General features: G+C 33.4%; 2 protein-coding genes across 3 annotated transcripts; both read right to left on the bottom strand.

Annotated features, from left to right (window-relative positions):
- Positions 1-925: 925 nt before the first annotated feature.
- LOC112016589 (catalase isozyme 1) lies at positions 926-17,605 on the bottom strand. Its single transcript, XM_065766044.1, is given in 9 exon segments — positions 926-1,187; positions 1,314-1,407; positions 1,512-1,579; positions 1,966-2,055; positions 2,219-2,995; positions 3,541-3,713; positions 3,716-3,817; positions 5,267-5,363; positions 17,524-17,605. Coding segments are annotated over 9 exon segments (1,476 nt in total). The 5' UTR covers positions 17,539-17,605; the 3' UTR covers positions 926-1,127.
- Positions 11,705-17,640, bottom strand: LOC112031912 (catalase isozyme 3). Of its 2 annotated transcripts, XM_024064618.2 has the most exons (8): positions 17,524-17,640; positions 17,188-17,284; positions 13,785-14,062; positions 12,796-13,572; positions 12,526-12,615; positions 12,244-12,311; positions 12,041-12,134; positions 11,705-11,947 (listed from the first exon to the last, which is right to left on the bottom strand). In XM_024064618.2, exons 1-8 carry the CDS (start codon positions 17,536-17,538, stop codon positions 11,888-11,890), a joined length of 1,479 nt encoding a protein of 492 aa, XP_023920386.1. In that variant the 5' UTR covers positions 17,539-17,640; the 3' UTR covers positions 11,705-11,887. The 2 variants fall into 2 exon arrangements, with proteins under 2 accessions (XP_023920386.1, XP_023920385.1); XM_024064617.2 differs by lacking the exon at positions 17,524-17,640 and having other exon boundaries at positions 17,188-17,317.
- Positions 17,641-21,177: the final 3,537 nt, after the last annotated feature.

Below are 21,177 nucleotides of genomic sequence, written 5' to 3'. Positions count from 1 at the left end.
CTTGATTGAAAGTTGAAACATAGTCTCTGAAACTAGCCGTAATCTTTCGCTGAATCTCTTCCATCCCTCTATAAAAATGACACTATTCCTCCTTAAAACTTCAAATGCAATCCATCATAATTGTTGCTTCAAGACTAGACACTCCCAAGTTAACAAGATCATCTGGTGGTCAAACAATAAATACAATGAACTCAAAAATATTTCCAACCTTAATTACCTCAAAAGTGAAAGCCCCATTGACAACCAAACCATGGAACAAACCAGACAAACCTTTTAAAATGAATTGTGAGATACAGCTTTGGCTGATAAATAGAGGGCTTTAGTGACCACAGTTGTCCTTCGAGATTGAAAGGTCGGTTTGTTAAGAGATGGACTAACCTGAATCTTGCTTGTTCTCACAAAACAGTTTACTGTGGGGTCGGTTTGTTAAGAGATGGACTAACCTGAATCTTGCTTGGAACATGCATTCATATCCGGTTTCTTCAAAAAAATTTATTTTACTATCTCAAAACCTAATTTATCAATTATATCATACTATTTTACAACACATCTAACATTTTAGCTTTTATTTTCCTATACAACACATTAAAATAATACACCTACACAATAAAATATATAACCCAAAAAGTAGGAAAGAGAATTTTTGTTGGAATTATTAATAAAAAGTAGGAAAGAGACCATTCAAAAATGATTTTTAAGAATACCATTGTGCTACAGAAGCATCATATAAATAAGATGCTACTGTAGCACAATTGTAAATTTTTTTACAATTACAATACTGGATAATGAACACTTGTATGGTTTTGATGCTAAAATCCACTAACATATACCATTTGCAAGACCCAATGGGAACGCATCAAATATTACTTAGCCCAACCGCACAGTATACAAGGAAATGAAAGGACAATTCAACTCCACGTAACCATAGATAAAATATGCACATACAACCGGCATTTATTAGATTGAATATCAGGTTAAATAGTGGAACATGCAAGTTTTAGTATATGATAATATTACACAAATTGCAGGATCAACACTGATTTATCCTTCCAAATGACCAGAATCCTCTCACATGTATTCTTTCTTACTGTACTCTCTCCAATTAAAAACATTGCTTGCACCACCCTTCACATGGTTGGCCTCACATTAAGGCGAGATGCTATCTTCTGACCCAGAGATTTGTCAGCCTGTAGACAATGCCAGCAGAGAATATCAAATCAGTGCAATATCAAAATTAATCCAACGCTACCATTCAAATTTTGACATTTCAATAATCACATCTATAAATTTTGAAGCAATAGAGAGAGACTAACCTGAGACCAGTATGAGATCCAGATGCTGCGGATCTCATGAGTGACACGTGGCTCAGCTAACGCATCAACCCATCGGCGGATAAATCGCTCTTGCCTAGAAAAAGATAACAAGAGACGCAAAAGAAAAAATATATATTAAATTGACATTCATACATGGTATCCAAGTATTATATTAAAAACATGGAGGAACACAGGTACCTGTCTGGTGCCCAGGATCTGTATCTCTCTCCTGGTTGCTTAAAGTTGTTCTCCTTCTCAATGATGCACTGCATTAACGAACAAATTCAGTGTGAACTCCAATTCATTTTTTGACCATATTTTCATGTTTGTTTGTCAAACTTGAACTAACTTATGCCATAAAATCCAGGAAAGAAGATAATTTCAATTTTTCAACATTCCTATTAGTTGAGGACAAGGAGAAGGAAAAAGAAACGCAACTTTATTTTCTTTTTCACGTTTCTTATCATGCAATCAAGAAGATCAAGCACATGCTATACTGCTTGAAGATGATCTCAGCAAGGTAACAGCTTTGCCAAACCAACAAATGTGTAAGGCTTATACAATTGTGAGTAACATGGGTGAACGCATTCAACAACCGCCCCCAGTCTAAATTATACTGTGACAAACAAAGATGCAATAGGTGGAAACTGACCTTCTCACGCTTTCCAGTGTAGACAGCAGGAGGAACTGGAAACTGCTCAGCATGACGAACAGGATCAAACCTCGAAGGGAAGTAATTGACCTAAAAATTGTGATCATAATAACTTTTCAGAGTAAATCTATATGAATGAAACAAGCATAAAATTGCAATACCACCTTAGCATCTTACACCATTTGTGGGCCTAAGGCACCAAGGTAGCATACAAGTCTGACTGACTAAAAGATGCAGTAGCTAGCTTAAGTACCTCCTCATCCCTGTGCATGAAATTCATGAAACCCTCATGGTGATTGTTGTGATGAGCAGACTTGGGAGCATTAACTGGGAGTTGCAGATAGTTTGGTCCGAGACGGTGCCTCTGAGTATCAGAATAGGAAAAGATACGAGTCTGGAGCAGCTTATCATCTGAGTAGTAGACCCCAGGAACCACAATGGCAGGGCAAAATGCAAGTTGTTCGTTTTCTGCAAAGAAGTTATCAATGTTCTTATTCAAGACCAAGCGCCCAACTGGCTGCAGGGGCAAAATGTCCTCAGGCCAGATTTTGGTTACATCAAGTGGGTCAAAGTCAAATCTGTCCTCATAATCTGGATCAATTGTCTGAATGTAAAGTTTCCATTCAGGATAGTTTCCAGCTGCAATTGAGTCGTAGAGATCCTGTGTGGCATGGCTGTGATTAGCTCCTCCAACCTTAATAGCCTCTTCATCCAACAAGCACTTGATCCCACAAGTGGGTTTCCAGTGAAATTTGACATAGTGCGCCTTCCCAGCCTTGTTGATCAATGTGTAGGTGTTAACACCTGCACCTTCCATGTGCCTGTAATCTTGTGGAACACCCAAATCATCAAATAGGAAGGTGAACATGTGCAGACTTTCTGGATGGTGGGAGAAGAAGTCTACAATCCTCCAATTCTCCTGAATGTGAGACTTAGGGTTGGGTTTGAGAGCATGGACCATGTCAGGAAATTTCATACCATCACGGACAAAAAAGACAGGGAAATTGTTCCCAACTAGATCAAAATTACCCTGAGCGCACAAGCAGTAAAGGTCAAGATATGAACAAAACAGGGAACTTGAATGCTTATAAACAGTATTAGAAGGTAAAGTGAAATAAATTCAGTCGTATGTATATAAAATTTATAATTTTATTCAAAAAGCGACAACTAATTCCAGGATGATTTTACACCTGGATAAATCTTGGAACATTATTTTCTTTAAAATAAATATTCACATGCTGTAAAAACCATCCCCCCCCCCCCCCTCTATTGTTTCCCAAAAAAAAAAAAAAAGATGTAACAAAATGCCAATATGAAAACTAACAATTATTGAAGTAAAATATTTATAATTTTGCAAGTACTATAATTCAGTGGCAAATCGTATTGTCGCTAGAGCCCATTTGAGGAGCAGCTACATACACTGCTAAAAAATATTCATCAAATCTACATAATACAACACACACGCACGCACGCACAAAAAAAAGACTACCACTATCATCAATAGGGTCAAACACACACAATGTCATCCAATACAGTCAGAGTATTAATAACATCCACTATTAAATGAACCCTAACCTCCCTGGTGTAAAACTTCACTGCAAATCCTCGAGGATCCCTCAGGGTTTCAGGGCTACCACGCTCGTGGATAACAGTGGAGAAACGGACAATGACAGGTGTCTGAACTCCAGGGGCTCGCAGGAAATCAGCACATGTAAGGTTAGATATATCATGGGTGACCTCGAAGAACCCTTTGCACTGGCTCCCCTAGCATGGACAACACGTTCTGGGATCCGCTCCCTATCAAATTGTGCAAGTTTTTCCACCAGATGATAGTCTTCAAGGAGAATTGGACCTGTAAACCAGAAACAGAGTTCAAATCTTAAATGCAGCTTCTCAACCCTATTTGTTTATGGGGAAAAGAAAAGTACACCTGAAGGAGACCAACAAAATTCAACATTTTCCAATATGATGTAGCTAGATGTAACTAAATATATCCTTCCCTTATTGAAACATAGTTTAGCAATATTATAAGCTACTCAATCCATTATGCCTTTTTAGAACAAAAGTACACAGAAATGAATTCCCAACAAGAAACAACCCAAAAATAATAATAATAATAAATCCCTAACCATTTGGGCCAATGAGTGTATACTTCCATTATGCTCTATTCAGGAAAATTTTCCTGTTAAATTATACAGAAAGAAGGCTTTTCTATCATTACATAACTCATCCCTTTTGTCTTACAGCATCTGTGCAAATCCCTAAATTTGAACCTAATACTGTTCAGTGCACTTTGCTGAACCATTCTCTTTTCATGAAAAGTAAGAAAACATACAAGAATGAAATACCTAAAAGTGTGCTGGTTTGGTAACGCATTTTCAAACCGCACTTTTTTAATGTACCACTTTTTAAAACTTCACTTTTTCTAGATAAAACCTTTTCAAAAAGTTGAAAAATAAGTAAATGTGATGAATTATAAAGTGAATAGTTAAGAAATAGATAACTGTCAACAACAATAAAAACAAAAAAACCCAGTTAAGAAAGGTCGAATATTTCAAAACAGAAGCTGTTCTCAATCTCATAATTGGTCCAATCTCAGTCAGATAGTCCTTAAAAATGTTTTGGATTTGAACACTAAATTAGCATCTTATTCCACAAAAGTTGAGCACATCCATCATGAAAAATCCAACACCTAGCATTAATAAAAGTGACGATATTAAACTAGGAATAATCATAGCAAGAGTAACAAGAAGTACAATAGCAATAACAACAATAGTGATGGTAAGGTGCCACACAGAAACTAAAATGGTTTGAATAATCATTCTATTTCACAACAACATCATCCAAGCCCTCAACAGTCAAGGTTATATTCTTTTTGGTAATACTTTCTAGTCTATTCTATCAAAAAATAGAACTTTATCAAAAATTTCTATTCAAATTTGAAACCCCAGATGAAAAAGGATTCAACAATTTCAATCTAGCATAAAAATCCATCACAAATACACATCCTACTCAACAGTAAAGGTTATATTCTTTTTGGTCATATTTTCTATTCTATTCTATAAAAAAATAGAACTTTATCAAAAATTTCTATTCATATTTGAAACCCCAGATGAAAAAGGATTCAACAAATTCAATCCAACATAAAAATCCATCACAAATACACATCCCACTCAATCATAAGAAAAATTTCATAACTTTAAAACACATATATATGATTTAAAAATTAAAACATTCACTAGCTCATAATCCAAAACAACAACAACAACAACAGAAAAAAATAGTGAGACCAAATTTATACCTCTGGATCCAACGGTCAACGAGGAGTTGTTGTTCCAAACAGGAGCACCAGAGTTTGTAGTCCAGAAGGGTGAATTGTAAGCACTTGAGGGACGGTACTAGTAAGGGGGGTTGGAGAGGGCTCTTATGGGGGGGTGGAGTGGGAGAAAAGTCTCCTCGGCCATGAGCCGAGGAGCATCCCCTAGTTGTAAACCGTTCTAAATACCTTTTTCAATAAAAGAGAAAGGAGTTCATACTTCGTAAACGCCGGCTAGCACCTAAACCTTCGATCCATTCTCTACAAATTCATTGTTCTGGGTTCGTTGGGCCTTTGACCCATATCCTTTGGGGCTAGGGCTACAAAAACAGACCCCACAAGTTTATATATATCTATATATTTAAATTATTAATTTCAATTTTGTTATAAATTAATTTATTTACATTCAATGAATTAGTACATAAAAAAATAATATTCCAACTAGATCACTCTTAACTGAATTGTATCTATAGATTCAGACTCACCTCACAAAGGTAAGTATTACCTCTCTATGTGTGTGTTTGCCTATTGTGTTCTTGGAAAATTTTAAGTTGTGCTTAAGTTCAAGTTATATTATGCTTGAACTTAATTTTGATATTAAACTCAATCTTAACTTGATAAATGAATGCCAAGCTCAAACTTTTTGAATTTTGACAAATTCAAGTTCAAACATTGTTTATAAGCTTAACCCAAGCTTAGATTGAATTTGAACATAACATTTTTAATGTAAAATATATTATTATTTAATATTCATGAATTAGGAAAAAAATCCAACATTTTTATATAATTTAATACATTAATTGGGACTATTTTCACATATTTATAAAAAGTATTTTAAAACTTTTAATTCTAAAAATATCAAAGCAGTCATTATTAAAATAAATATCATGAAAATCTCGAAAAAAAAGAAAAAGAAGAAGAAGAGTGTGTTGTGTGTGAAAGCTGCTAATTGCGTAATATGCCGAATAGATTAGAATGGGCTGGATTGGGGTGAGCTTAGCCACAAAGAGTCAAGGCTGTCTTTTATGGGCCCAACATTTTTTATCTTTATTCAGTCTGAGAATAAATTAAGACAAATAAAAAGATCTCAGCAAAATTAAATAAGACAAAAAATAAAGCTGAAGCACAAATCACAAAAAGTTTAGGGACACTCTCTTGCACACACTTTACCACAACTAATACATATGTTTAGCATTGATGAGATTAATTTCACAACAATGGTGGTCTTCATGTGTATGTGATGTAACCCTAAGGGTGTACATAATGTCAAAATGTGTGAAAAAATGTATGTCCAGAAAAAATTGCAAAAATCATATTGGGCCCGGTTAAGAACTACAACCTTATACAGTTATACTCTCTCTACTCTCTCTATTCTAAACGTACCCTTAATTGAATTGTATTCCAGATAGATAATGACCTAAATTTCAATAAAATTTACTCTTAACTAAATTGTATCCTTAGACCCAAACCCCCTTTCTGTATGTGTTTTGTGTACTTCTTGGAAAAATCTAGGTTGTGTTTAAGCTTGAGCTCAATGTAACAAATAAATCAATTTGAGCCAAGCAAAGCTCAAGCTTTTGGAATTTTTGAAAAGTTCAAATTTGAACATTGTTACAGGATTGAATCATTTGAATTTATTTTGTCAAATGAAGCTCAAATATTCACTACTTGACTCAACTCAACTTGATTACAACCCTAACTACCTTGAGTATTTGTGTTTGAGTTTAATTACAGGAACTTGCTTGCCAAGTCTTTGTGAATAAATGCACCTTACACAGAACAATTGGCAGCGAATGGCGAAACCTTAGAAGAGCACATTTTCTTCTACGCTGAGCCCTAGTGAATCCAAACTTCTGTAACACAAGTCGGCTAAGAGATACTACTTATTCTATAGTTTAGAGACCAACATGTCTACTTTAATATCATGAAAATTCTATGCTTGTATGTTGTGTAAATGAACAAGAGAAATACACAACATTTGCGTGAAAGAAAAAAAGCACAAAGTTTACACAAAAATATCTGAATTATAGTTGGATTTATTAATAAAGTTTGGCGTCAGTAGTCATATTCAGCCTCTCTCTTTAGGCAAGGAAAATCTACCACGTCGCATCATGCCTTGTGGCTTGGGGATTTTGGTTGCCTTTTTTATGTTTCAAATCTAGACACTAGAGATGTTAGGGGAATTTTTGGTGGTGGGTAGAAATTAGTTGAGGCGAGTAGCTTTAATTGTCTGTGTAAATTTGTTGTTTGATTGTATATGATGATTGAATGAGCAATAATATGAAAAAGAAAGCACACAAAGGTTTATGTGATTTAGCGTGACAGCTTACGTTCATGGTGTGAAAGTCTTGGACTAATCATAAATTAACTCAAAGTCAAGTTGTTTGTTCTACAAATGCTTTAGCTTACAATTGGTTTGAACCACTTGTGCCATAATATATCTAACCGTCTACATTATCATGAGAGAGAGAAGCTTGGTCTGGTTAGGTGGCTCCCCATGAGAAAGAAAAATGAAAAATTAGGTGGCATTGGGCTACCACAGCCACTGTTCAGTATAGAGGTGTATAAATTTTATACATCTATCCAAAAATATCAACCAATAAGCTAAAAACCTTGAGAGCTACTAGAGTTTTTTTTTTTTTTTTTTAATGAAGAAAAAACATCTAGAGTTTTTGATTCCTTCAATATCAAATATCTATCTATAATTTCAAAATCATTACAATTTAAACAAATGGTAAATTTTTATTAAATAAAAGTAATATAAAGTTAGAGTTTGGCTAACATCCAATATTCCAGTACACTTGACATGACATAACATGATGCATAAAAGTGTCACATGTCCTCATTATATCTCATCTAATAGAGGGAGCACTAAACAATATCTTTGTTGAAGTATAAGCTACTACTTTTACAAAAAAATATTACTACTTTGAGATTTTTTTTTTTTTTTCCAAAGTATCACCTACCATTCTTTAAAAAGGTTTATTGTTTGTACTTTGATAAATTTTAAGTAAAACTTATATAGACTTTTGTTGTTATTAAATAATGATAAAGACTTTTTCCCTTCCAATGATAAAGACTTTTTTTTGGAGAAGATCAATCATAAAGACTTAATAAAGGTATATATTGCAACAATTCTAAAATTATAAGGTTAACATTGACAAAAATTAAATTTTAGTGTTTAATTAAAAATTAAAGTCAAACTCCAAGATTTAATTATATCATTATCCATTTATTTTTTGTATGGATTACCCCCCCCCCCCCAAAGAAAAAAAAAAAAAGAACAAACAAACAAAGCATATCTTTTCTTTTGAATCCCCATCTTTTGTTTGAAGATTAAAGGCAAAAGACCAATTAAGCCTCTGAGTCTCTGACATCCACAATATTTATAGTTTAAATCTATAGAATAAATTAAACTAACAAAATGTTTGAATACATGTTTTTTTAATAGAATCGAGTTCATGTTAGTTCATTATTAACCTCTCTAAATTTAGCTCAAATTATATCTCTTCAAGGCCTATATGACTCTATGAGGTGCCTTTTGCATATGATTTTCTAATCTATTTTAGTGTTGTTCTGGTGGTAATTATTATCATTTGCATTCAGATCTTATAGAGGCAAAAATTGCAGGATTAGCATCCTCTTGCCTGCATAACTCAGCTGTTCTCTAATCTTTGCTTTCAGTTGGAACTCTTTTACGCGGTCACCCTAAATTATTACTTCAATCTTTTAGCTGTACTGTAATTCATATGAAAATTTTGTGGTCTACATGTAGGAATTGATATTGGCAATAAGCCAATAAGATAAGATAACCTGATTTTTTTGTTTAGCTTTTTTCTAGAACTTAATTTAGTGTTGTGGTTTTTTTTTTTTTTGGTTCCTAAATGGCAGGTTTCCCATAACATTTGGCAGAGCTAACAAATGGAAGATTCATTAAGGCTAAACATAAAAATGAGGCAGTTTCATTTACCTGGTCATCAGCAAACTTCACGCATTCATATCCAATTGCTTTTCACTTTTTGGACTGAACCATTCAAGATATATTAGAACCTTCATCCTTTCAACCTCTTTCCCTGCAATGGAGGAATACAATGAATTTGCTAAAAGTGTACAAAATGGAGACTGGTGACAGAACTAGAATATGTCTTTTTGCTCAATGCAACTCAACAACTTCATATTGTGTTATGCTGTTCTAATTTTAGTGACTAGTTACAGCCAACTGTTATAATAATCTTTCATGAAAAAAAAAAAAAAAAAAAAAAAAACTAACAACAACAACAACAGCAACAATGGATCAATGAGAAAGGCTTAGACACCAAAAAATGGCAACTAGAGTTTATCTTTTCTATGATCATAACCTTTTTTTCCTCTCAATGTTGTTAGTGAAACAGTAACCTGAAGCAAACTTTCATGGTTATGATTTCTCAAATGCAACAGGTTTAACAATGAATATATCTTGTAATTTATAAAATCTATCAGCATTGAGCAACATGGCACAATATCTCACTTGTAACTACAAGATTTCCTCCACAATTTGGCCCAGAAATAAAAAAGAAACCGCATTAAAGAAAGTTAAATTATGTTAAAACAACAAAGAACAACTGTTAGAAATTTAGAATGACAGTGATGGTAGGGAGATATTACAAATTTTATTACAAAAACATTTTATAATTGATGTGTCAGTGTTACCAATCACAAAAAATAATTCAAATACTTATTTATTATCACACTTAATTGGTACAATCACATTCAATGAAATTCTTTCTCAAACAAAAAAAAAAACATCCAATGAAATCCTAACGCTTATCCATAAACCAATAGGACTAGACGCATTCTTTGAAGGGCCTAGAATTTACTTTGAAAGCCCAGCTTGCTAAGTAGTGGGCCGCAATGTTAGCTATTCTTGGGATTTTTTGGGCTACATATTCTTTGAAAGGCCTTGAATTGGGCTATTCCATCTCTGAAACCCCACCCTATGGCTAGGATTGAGGATGGATTTGATCCAATCTTTCATACATAGATGTGATAGGCTTTGGGTGTTAAGGCCTTAAGGGGCAATGTTGGAGTTTTCCACGGTACTTGGGCCAAGATATTTTGTAAAAAGATGACATAGATGGGCTGTCTTGTTCGCTCGTCAGTATCACAAAGAGGCTTAAAGTTACCAAAAAGTACTTAGATGAGGAGAATTTTTTCTGGGTTTAGTTTTAATTGTCTAGCTAGTTTGGTATCCAGGGGTCATTCCAAATGATAGATGGGCTGGCTTGATGGTTTTTTTTTTTTTTTTTTAATGCCCAACCATAGCCAGGAGGCTTTGCTTCTTAGAGCTTGTTTGCAACAAAGACTAGCTACCTTAAAAAAAATTCCGGATTACTGTTTTGACCCAAAGGCGGTTTTCGTTTACAAGTTCACCTACTTCCAAATCTGTTGTTACTATGGTCACGTTTAGGTAGAGAAACTCCTTACCCTTTTTTATTATCCAAAAAATAAAGAAAAACTTCCATTTTGCTTGATAGCCCAGCAAAGCTTGGTTACGAGGGCTCTAGTCTGGATATTATAATTCTCTCTAGTGGCCCACTTCCTTGGAAACACCTTTGGAGTCCCACGCATTGCACCTCTAGAGCTTACTTAGCCCAACCCTACGGTAGGCTTTTGTTTCTGGACCCTACTTAACCCAACCTTACATTATGTCGTAGAGTGATCTTAAAAAGCCTGAAGTGTATGTATCATTTGAGATGCCAAGTACTTGTATATCATCCGAGGTATTAGACTATTAGGCATAAAAAATATACTTGTCCAACAGTCCAAGTGAAGTGAGAGCTAAATTCTTAGTTAAAGTTACTATATGTAATGAGCTTGAATCATACTATCTAATGCATTATAATGTTTTAATAAAAATAAACAAATAGAGAGAAGGAAAATAATGAAAAAGGAACGAATCATACCTCTCGTAGACTGCAGATATAGCCTTGAAAGGATATAGGGAAGAAGAAAGACAACCTTTTGCTTGGCATTTGCGGTGTCGACTAAAAAATCCCCTTTTTGTTCTGTTTCATAAGCCTACGGTTTCTGTTTTTAATTTTTATTTCCCCTTGAATTTATTGAGACTCTTGCCTCTAAAGATGTTGAGTATGTTAAGGATCACAACATTTTTCACAAAACTTTTCACAACTGCTGACATGGCCTGTTGTGATTGTTGTAAAAACATCACTTTTATCTAAATTCACCACTGACACCATTTTTATTATGCACCAATCACAACAGGCCATGTCAGCAGTCGTGAAAATTTTTGTGAAAAATGTTGTAACCCTTAACTTACTAGTTACTGAAAAGTGCCTAAGCACCTTTGATTACATCACAGCATACAAGTAAATTGACGGAGCAATTCAACTCAATAAATCATAAATAGAACTTGCAAGTTAAAAATATACAAACGGGATTTATTAGATTGAAGCATGAAGTTTAAGAGCTGCATAACACCAAAGTATAAGTACATAATATTACACAGCGATTATTGAAATAACACTGATTTCTCATTTCCATATCTCACTTGTGCTCTCTTCAACTCAAAGATCCAGCTTGCATCACCCTTCACATTTACATTCACATTCACATGGTTGGCCTCACATTAACACGAGATGCTACCTTCTGGCCTAGAGATCTGTCCGCCTGTAGCGAATTCCAACACAGATCATTAAATCAGCACACTATCACAATTTCAATGTTACCGTTCAAATTGAAGCAATAGAGAAAGAGGCTCACCTGAGACAAGTATGAGATCCAGACGCTGCGAATCTCATAGGTGACACGAGGATCAGATAAAGCCTCAGCCCATCGGCGAATGAATCTTTCTTGCCTGGGAAAATATCACAAGAGAAATGCAAAAGAAACAATACATTAAAAATGACATACATGATACATATTTGTCATCCATATATTTTATAACAATGGAGCAATACAAGTACCTGTCTGGTGCCCAGGATCTGTATCTCTCTCCTGGTTCCTTAAAGTTGTTTTCCTTCTCAATAACGCGCTGCATAAACCAACAAATTATGTTTTGAGTTCCAATTCATTTTTATGCATCTTTGTCATGTTTATTTGTCAAACCATCTCCTTAACTTATGTCACAAAATTCATGAAATTTGATAATAAGGTATATGGCTCACACATATGTTGAATCCATTCCACAACCCCATAGTAAAATTTACATTGTGACAAAAATGAAGATTCAATTGGTGGAGACTTACCCTGTCACGCCTTCCAGTGATGATAGCAGAATTAATGGGGAACCTTTCAGCAGGACGAGCAGAATCAAACCTCGAAGGGTAGTAATTGACCTAAAAATTATGATCATAATTACTAATCGGAATTATTTTACATAAATCAAAAAAGAATAAAATTGCAATACCACCTTAGCATGCATCTTAATTACAACATTTCATTTGTGGTGCACAACCGTACAAGGCAATGCAAGTCTGAATAAAAGATGCAGTAAGTAGGCTTATAATAATTAGTACCTCCTCATCCCTGTGCATGATATTCATGAAACCCTCGTGGTGATTGTTGTGGTGAGCACATTTGGGAGCATTAACTGGGATCTGCATGTAGTTTGGTCCAAGACGGTGCCTTTGGGTATCACCATAGGCAAAGATACGACCCTGAAGCACCTTATCATTGGAGTAGTAGATACCAGGAACCACATAGGCAGGGTTAAAAGCAAGTTGTTCATTCTCTGCAAAGAAGTTATCAATGTTCTTGTTCAACACCATGCGACCAACTGGCTGCAGGGGCAAAAGGTCCTCAGGCCAGGTCTTGGTTCCATCAAGTGGGTCAAAGTCATATCTATCCTCATGATCAGGATCCATTGTCTGGACATAAAGTTTCCATTCAGGAAAGTTTCCAGCTGCAATTGAATCAACGAGATCCTTGGTGGCATGGCTGTGATTAGTTCCTCCAATCCTAATAGCTTCTTCCTCCAACAAACACTTTACTCCACAAGTTGGTCTCCAGTGAAATTTCACATATAGCACCTTCCCAGCCTTGTTGATCAAAGTATAGGTGTTGACACTGGAGCCATCCATGTGCCTGTAGTCTTGTGGAATACCCACATCATCAAAAAAGAAGGTGAATGTGTTCAAACTTTCTGGGAGGTGAGAGCAGTAGTCAAGAATCCTCCACATCTCTTGGATGTTAGTCTTTGGGTTGGGCTTGAATGCATGGACCACATCTGGAAATTGCATTGAATCACGCATAAAAAAGACTGGGAAATTGTTCCCCACAAGATCAAAATTACCCTGATCATTGAGTTCACAAGGAAAAAAGCAACCACCATATCAGGATAGATATTATGAACAAGAGTAATATTTCTGTTATTACAAATTTTACTACATAAATCTTATAACCTAACATCTCTGCCTTTTATTTATTATGTTATTGGCGGTAGTTCTTCTACAAATCACGTTAATTGTCACATATATATATATATATAGTGAAATCATGAATTCACCTCTCTAGTGTAGAACTTGGTTGCAAAACCACGAGGATCCCTCAGGGTTTCAGGGCTACCACGCTCATGGATAACAGTAGAGAAACGAACAATGACAGGTGTTTGAACCCCGGGGGCTCGGAGGAAATCAGCACAGGTGAGGTGAGTAACATCATGAGTGACCTCAAAGAAACCCTTTGCACTAGCTCCCCTAGCATGGACAACACGTTCTGGGATCCTCTCCCTCTCAAAGTTGGCAAGTTTCTCAACCAAATGATAGTCCTCAAGGAGAATTGGACCTGTCAAATACAAAACAGAAACACAATTCCAAATTAATGCATGCAATACTAGCTTCTCTGAACTGATCTATATATTTTACAACATCCTAAGATATTCAATCTGTTATGTCTTTTAGAACAAAAAGAAAGTACACAGAAATGAATCCCCAATAAGAAACGAAAAAACTAATGTCAATTATCAACTCCAATACTAAAAATCTCTATCCTAACCATTTGGGTCCATTGTGTTCTATCCAGGGCCATTTTCCTGTTAAATTATACAACATGGCTTTGACTTTCCATCATTACTAAACTCATCCTTTTGTCTAACCTCATCTTCGCAAATCCTTTTATTTTTTTCAAGAGATGGGAATCAGAGGAAATTGAACTTAATTATCCCTCCAATTTTTCAACCTCCCATTTTTCAATCCCTAAATTGGGAAATTTGGAGGAATAGAAATTTTATTTTAATTAATCTTTTTTATTTTTCCTTTTACCCAACAACTAACAACTAGACCTTAATTTAAAATTTTAAAATCCTTTATGAATTCCCCAACAAAATAATCATGGTTATTGGTCGGCGAATGTTATCATATTTTTTTGATAAGTAGATAGTTGGGGAGGGGGAGGTGAGGCTCAAATCAATGACATAATATACTATAGGAAATGTTATCATTGTTGGACTATCACTTAAATTACAATTTTACTGTATAACTTATTTTGATGTGATAAAAATAATATGGGTATGATTAATCTGTAACTTAAAAAAAATGTAAAACCTTAAAAATTGACCCATAATTTTTGTAAATTAATTTATAAACCATAACAAACGAAGACTATTTTTTCTAATGTGTGAAGTCCCCCATCCCAAACATGTCAAATAATTACAAGAATGAATCCCTGACAATGGTCCCAACGTGTGTGTTCAACTTTTTAAAGTCTTGCTTTTCTAAGTACAATTATATTTATAACTAACTTCAACAAATAACTAAATAAATAAATCAGCAATAGAAAGCTGAATCTGCGCCCAAATAGACACATGTTCTTCTTAACTAATCTAGGCTAGATTTGGATTGTACTTCGGCTTGACCCAAGATGCTTGGGCTGCAGCCCATAACAAATGACATGTTTCACTTTAACGGAAAAGTCCAAAAACGTTTCCTTTTAGTTCAACAATTTTAATCTTGTTATTTCACTAAATAATAAGTATGGAACTATGGATCAAGTAATTCCAATGTTAATTCTAACTATTGGTTAATGTTATGTCACTTAATTACGTTGAGTTGAATTAATATTTTAAAAATAATATTATTATTATATATTCTTTTTGTTCTTACTACGTATACCAAAATTTATATAAATACATATATTATTTATTATTTAATTTATAAATTCATTTCTTTTGAATAAATATTAAAAAAATTGAAACTTAAACATATGTAAATGAAATAGTTATTTTATCTTTGATCATCTTAATATTTTGCAAGCATGAATAGTGTAAAAAAATAAATAGTATAAAAAAACAAAATAATTCGATTATGGGTTTGGAGAAAAAAATCATTCTATAGGATTTTTTTTTTTGTCATTTTTCATGGACTAACTAAAGCATAAAAACAAAAACGCATGAACAGTAGTAAATAAATAGTATTTTATCTTTTAAAAAATATTTTACTACAGTATTTTCAGTAATAAATTTTCAGTTTTCAGCAAATAAGCGATATCCAAACAGACCCTATATATAATTCTCTCCCTCTAACTTTCTCATTTGTTCTCCACTCAAACTTACCATAGATTTATTTGTTTAAAGGTGAGATAAAAATTGATTTTCACTTTTTATCTCACTTTTAAGTTTTAAGTAATGATAACTTTTAACAGAGATTTTCAAAAAATATGTTATTGTTGAGTGATAAATTTTTAATGGTAAATATAAAATTATGTTAATAGCGGATCTAAATGATAACGATTAAAAACTTATCAACTCAACTAATATGAAAAATATTGTCTTTAACATTACTTAGAATGAAGATTTCCGATCTTGATGTCTCCAAAAAGATCAAAAAGATGTGATGTTACAAATTATAACTAAAGTGAATATTTAAGTTTAGAAAATTGATAACTGTCAATATGATAGAGAAAAAACTGATAATAGTAAATAAAAATAATGATCATCTTTAGGGTAATTGTTAATAAATTATTTTTAAAAAATTGATGCTATTTTCATGAAAAATATAAAAAAAAATTAATTTTTTTTTCTTTTCATATAAAAAATTTTCTAAAATATTTCATAAATTAATATCTTTATGATCTCAGTTTTTTTTTAAAAAAAAGAAAAAAGAAAAAAGAAAACCAAAAACATACCCAGTTATTTTAGATCAACAACTTTATCTTTATCAAAAACGAAAAAACAAAGTCTTCCGAAAAACAAAAAACAAAAATATCAAAAACAACTTGTAATCTCACATTTGATCTAACTTCGGTCTGAATCCCTATGCATGTCATAAATTTTAAGTTTGATCACTAACCATCTTATCTCAAATAGGTCCATCAAAGTGACAAAAAGGCTCTAAGTAATAATCAGTCTATTTCACGGGCCAAAAAGAAAGGCGCATGTATTTTGCAAAACAATACTAAATCACTTATATTTTTTTTATTAGTTTGGAATAATATCTTTTTTTTTTTATAGGAAGTTTGGAATAATATCACGTGAATCATATTATAGATTATCTAATAACATAAGAGAAAAAGTTTGGGAAGAAATTAAAACAAAAAGACGTTGGGAGTTAACCGTAGCCGTTGGTTTTTAAGTTGGCCTTACTATTGATGTGATGGTTTTTTAATTGTTTGAATTAGATCACGTTGTTGAGTTTGAGTTTGGCTTTTATTTTATTTTTAAAAAATGATGTGATACGATTCGTTTTTAATTTGCTTCAATTTACACGAGACGACGTTGTATGGATTCGTATGTATATTAATAAATACAATGACCTTCTCGCCTGTTTTTTTGTACACCCTTATTTGTCGGAGGCTGCTTACCACTTCACCGATCTCTCGCAGTTTATGCTTTTAGCAAGATACAACATAGTTGCACAAAAAATTAAAATAGTGAGACAGACAAACATTATTAACATACAGAGTCTCTAAAATACCTCTGGATCCAACTGTCAAAGCCGAGGTGTTGTTTGAAACTGGAAGACCCGAGTTTGTTGTCCAGTACGGTGTATCGTAAGCACTTGATGGACGATACTGCATCATCACCAACATGTAAAAATAAAAACCATATTTAGCAAACTCTTTAGCTTATAAACCTTAATTACCATAATGATCATAATTGCACACTTTTCTACTTAAAAATACATGACAAAGATTCAAAGATCCGCAAAACACTTTATAAATTCTCCTATAAGGTTATATTTTTTTCTCATGGATCTTATTGGTGAACCAAGATCACAGATCAGAGAAACTATAAGAATTTGAATGAGTACCTTGTAGGGATCCATGGGGATATGAAAGAGAAATAGAGAGAAAGAGAATAGAGAAGTGAGGATACTTTGAGAGTTGAAGTGAGAGCGTGATCACTGCTGGTTCTTGATTTGGAATTTATAATCGAAGTCTCAAACCCGTGGGGGTTGAACTTTCTTTTACTATTTTTTTTTTATAAAAATAAAATATAAAAAAAATAAAAATATTTCATTTATCCTTTTCTACCACCGACAAACGACAAATCCATATCGAGAAATCAGTGTCTCGCTGCGTCACGAGTTTTTGAATGTCACTATCTTCTCTCTCCCTCTCTCTCTCTCTCTCTCTCTCCAACGTACATTCTAGTGTTTGTCAATTATTTTATTTATTTTTTTGGTTTCTCCACCCACCTTTCCTCAGATCAATATAAATAATTCACCCTTAAAATATAAACTATTTGAACTAACCTTCTTTGAATAATTGAAAAAATACATAAATTTTTTAAAAGAAATAAAAAAATGATGTAAAATTCCAAATTAATTATGGTTGTTAAAGTGATATGCAAAATACAAAATTAAATATTTTTAAAAAAAATCTTATTTTAGTTACAGGAAAATAATGTAAATAATTTGCATTTTAAGAGATGCAAGTATCTTATTTCAAATTAAGAAAGTGTGGGTGTAAATGTGTAATAACATAAAAACAAAAAATTAAGAAAATAATCAGATAGCCATAATATTCCAAGTTAGAAGCATAGATATTTTGTGTAACACACAACAGCAGCAGCTCAATCAATTCATAAATACAATTATCAGTATAATGTTACATTATTATGATTTTTCATTCTAACTTCTATATCCTTCTTCATTTTTCTCTTTCGGTGTGTTTGGTTAGAAAGATTTTTATTTTTCACTTTTTGGTGTTTGGTTAGAAGGATTTTAGGAATGATGAAAAATAGAGGAGATAAATAGAGAAGTAGAGAAAAAATGTTAATTTTGGTTGTTTGGTTGAAGGGAGAAAAGTCGATGGATTTTGGTGGGGCCTGGGTGTTTTCTTCCTAGGCTCACAAAAAATCAGTGTCTCCAAATCAAGTGGAAAGCACGAGAAAACTCACTAAAAAAACACAACTACAAATTTCCCTCTTCTACCCTTCTCTAAAGTCTCAAAATAAAAATTCACTACCCTACCATTCACAACATTACAACAAAAGACAAACCCATAACTTTACCATCTCTTGTTAGTTATGGTTTCAGAAAGTTAGTTATGATTTCATAAAATGTCAAAATTGCTCCTAATCTAATTAGATAATTCTTATTCTTAAAAAATAAAAAATGAGATCAAAATTGTAATTCAAAAAAATTCAAAAACTAGCACATACTAAACCCAGCATTTCTCTTTTAGTATATCTCACGCACGTTTGATACATTTTTTCCCTAAAAACTAGCACACACTAAACCAAGCAATTTGCACCATTTCAAATCCTAAATTTTAGTTTCTTAAAAATTTATTCTTGTGTATCCTCGCTAACAATAGATAAATTCAAATTGAAAAATTATATTAAACTCAAAATAATAATAAAAGAGGCTCATCACACGTGTAACAAGGCGAGTCTATTTTAACATTTTAAGAGTAAAACCAAAGAAAACCCGGATTGCGATATGAGAGAGAGAGAGAGAGAGAGAGAGAGAGAGAGAGAGAGAGAGAGTATAACACTTGGCAACAAAATAAATGGCTATTCTTGTAGATTTTGTTTTTGATGAGACTGCTATACGATTTTTGTTTTTGTTTTTTTGTTTAATGTTAAAATATAGAAAGTTAGAAGAAAAAAAATAGTGCGCGTTTTTTTTTATGAAAATTAATTTGTGTAATTTAAAAAAAAAAAATGGTAGATTGGTTTGCTTAATGGATTTAATATGTTTGTAAATAAGACAATAACATAATAAAAAATAAATAAATAAATTATAATGTTTTATATGATAGGGACATGAGAGTAAATTTATATGAACTATTTTTTTTTTTTATCCTTTCATTTTTCTCTTCAACTAAACAAATGAATTTTTCATCTCTCCACTTTTTCATCCTCCCAACCAAACATACATGAAGGAAAATAAAATCTCTTTTATAGTCCCACTTAGGGCTGTCAACGAGTTGGGCTAGGTCGGTTTTGGACCTAACCTGGACTTAACCCACAAGCGTCAGGTGGAGGCGCAAAGAAACCCGAATCTGATCGCCATAAAATTCGGCGAGTCGGTTTCGAGTGAAGGTGAGCATCGGTCATGTCGGATCGGCCGCCGGAATAAAAAAGGCATCGAAATCTAAAAAAAAGCATTGCCGGAATTTAGAAAAAGTATCGCCGTAATCTAGGAAACTTGCTGAAAACTGAAAAATATCGCTAGAAACTGCATTTTTTGGCTGAAAATGGCTGGGATTTGGCCGGGTCTGGCTAAATCCCACCAGATCTAGCCGAATATGGTCGAGATCTTGCCATATTTGGTCAAAATCTCGCCGGATCTGGCTGGTTTTTGCAGGATTTGGCCGGATTTTTTTATAGCTCTGGTGGGGTTCAAGTTGCTTGGGTTTTGGAGATGCAAACTCGCCACTCGACCCGCAGGTGTCAGTTTTTTAGAATGGAAACCTACCGCCGATCGACTAGACCTTCAGTTCGGGCCGGAATCGGATCGGCGTTGGGCAGTTTGGCTGGATTCTCGGGCGCTGATCAGGTCTGGACAGTCCTACTCCCACTTTTCTATCACTTCCTCATTTTCTAACCTTCTACTTTTCCACTTCTCCAACCTTTGAGTAAGGCAGGGAAGCTTTTTTGTTTTTTTTTTTGGGTGGGGGAGGGGGGGTGGGGGAAGCATTTTGGTTTTTGAAATGCCGACATTTGGTTCTTCTCATATCATTTTCTCAAATTACTTCAAATATACTACTATAATGATAATTAAAAAAAAAATCTAAACAGTATTATGCCCCCCCCCCCCTCCCCCCAAAAAAAAAAACTCAACTCTTCAAATGTCTAATTTATTTACTTAGAAAAGAAGAAAAATAAATGTCTTTTTCTTTTATTTTTTCACGATTTTAATAAATAAGGAGTCAAGTATTTCATGAATAATCGTTAAGGAGGGAATTGGATGTTAGTTTTAGAAGTGCATAAGCTACATTAAGAGTTATAGTATTCTTTTTGGGATGGGCTTGATGATTACACACCCATATTAAAGTCACATTAATATTGATCCATATGCATATAAATTACCTTCCGGGCAATCTTCCAGCCACTTTGGCTTCTGTTTGTGAGGAAGATGCCCTGGCTTTGTCTGTTTCCTTTTGATTAATATATATTCAAAATATATATATATATATGCATATAAATTACCTTTGCTAACTTAAGTATTTGAGAGTCCTTTGATGATCCTCAATAGCTCACTTTGTATAGTGTTTCATCTCCAATACGGATGTTTGAGAGTTCAAGGTCAATTCGTTTGATCAACTAAATCAGCACTAGATATGCAAAAAACTTTACAAAATTTTATAATTTATTAAGGCGTTTTATTGTAATTGGTACAATATTATTTTCACTTGAAAAAAAGTTGTGAATTTTTTTTTTTTCATTGAGAAAATTGGATGGAAGTAATAACATTGTCCAAGCTGTAAAGGGAATATTCCAAAAAAAGGTTATG

The sequence above is a fragment of the Quercus suber genome, unplaced genomic scaffold (assembly GCF_002906115.3).
Source record: "Quercus suber isolate HL8 unplaced genomic scaffold, Cork oak 2.0 scaffold_676, whole genome shotgun sequence".
In the NCBI taxonomy this organism is placed as follows: Eukaryota; Viridiplantae; Streptophyta; class Magnoliopsida; order Fagales; family Fagaceae; genus Quercus; species Quercus suber.
The sequence above is the reverse complement of the archived record's forward strand: the minus strand, read 5'-3'. Positions and strand labels throughout refer to the sequence as shown.

Bases quoted from the DNA above. Each gene is read 5' to 3' on its own strand.
- LOC112031912 (XM_024064617.2), bottom strand. From the start codon at position 17,302: ATGTTGGTGATGATGCAGTATCGTCCATCAAGTGCTTACGATACACCG. The intron at 12,616-12,795 runs GTACTAATTATT...CATAATTTTTAG, and splicing joins TCATGCACAGGGATGAGGAG to GTCAATTACTACCCTTCGAG. The intron at 11,948-12,040 runs GTGAGCCTCTTT...AATTCGCTACAG, and splicing joins GGATCTCATACTTGTCTCAG to GCGGACAGATCTCTAGGCCA.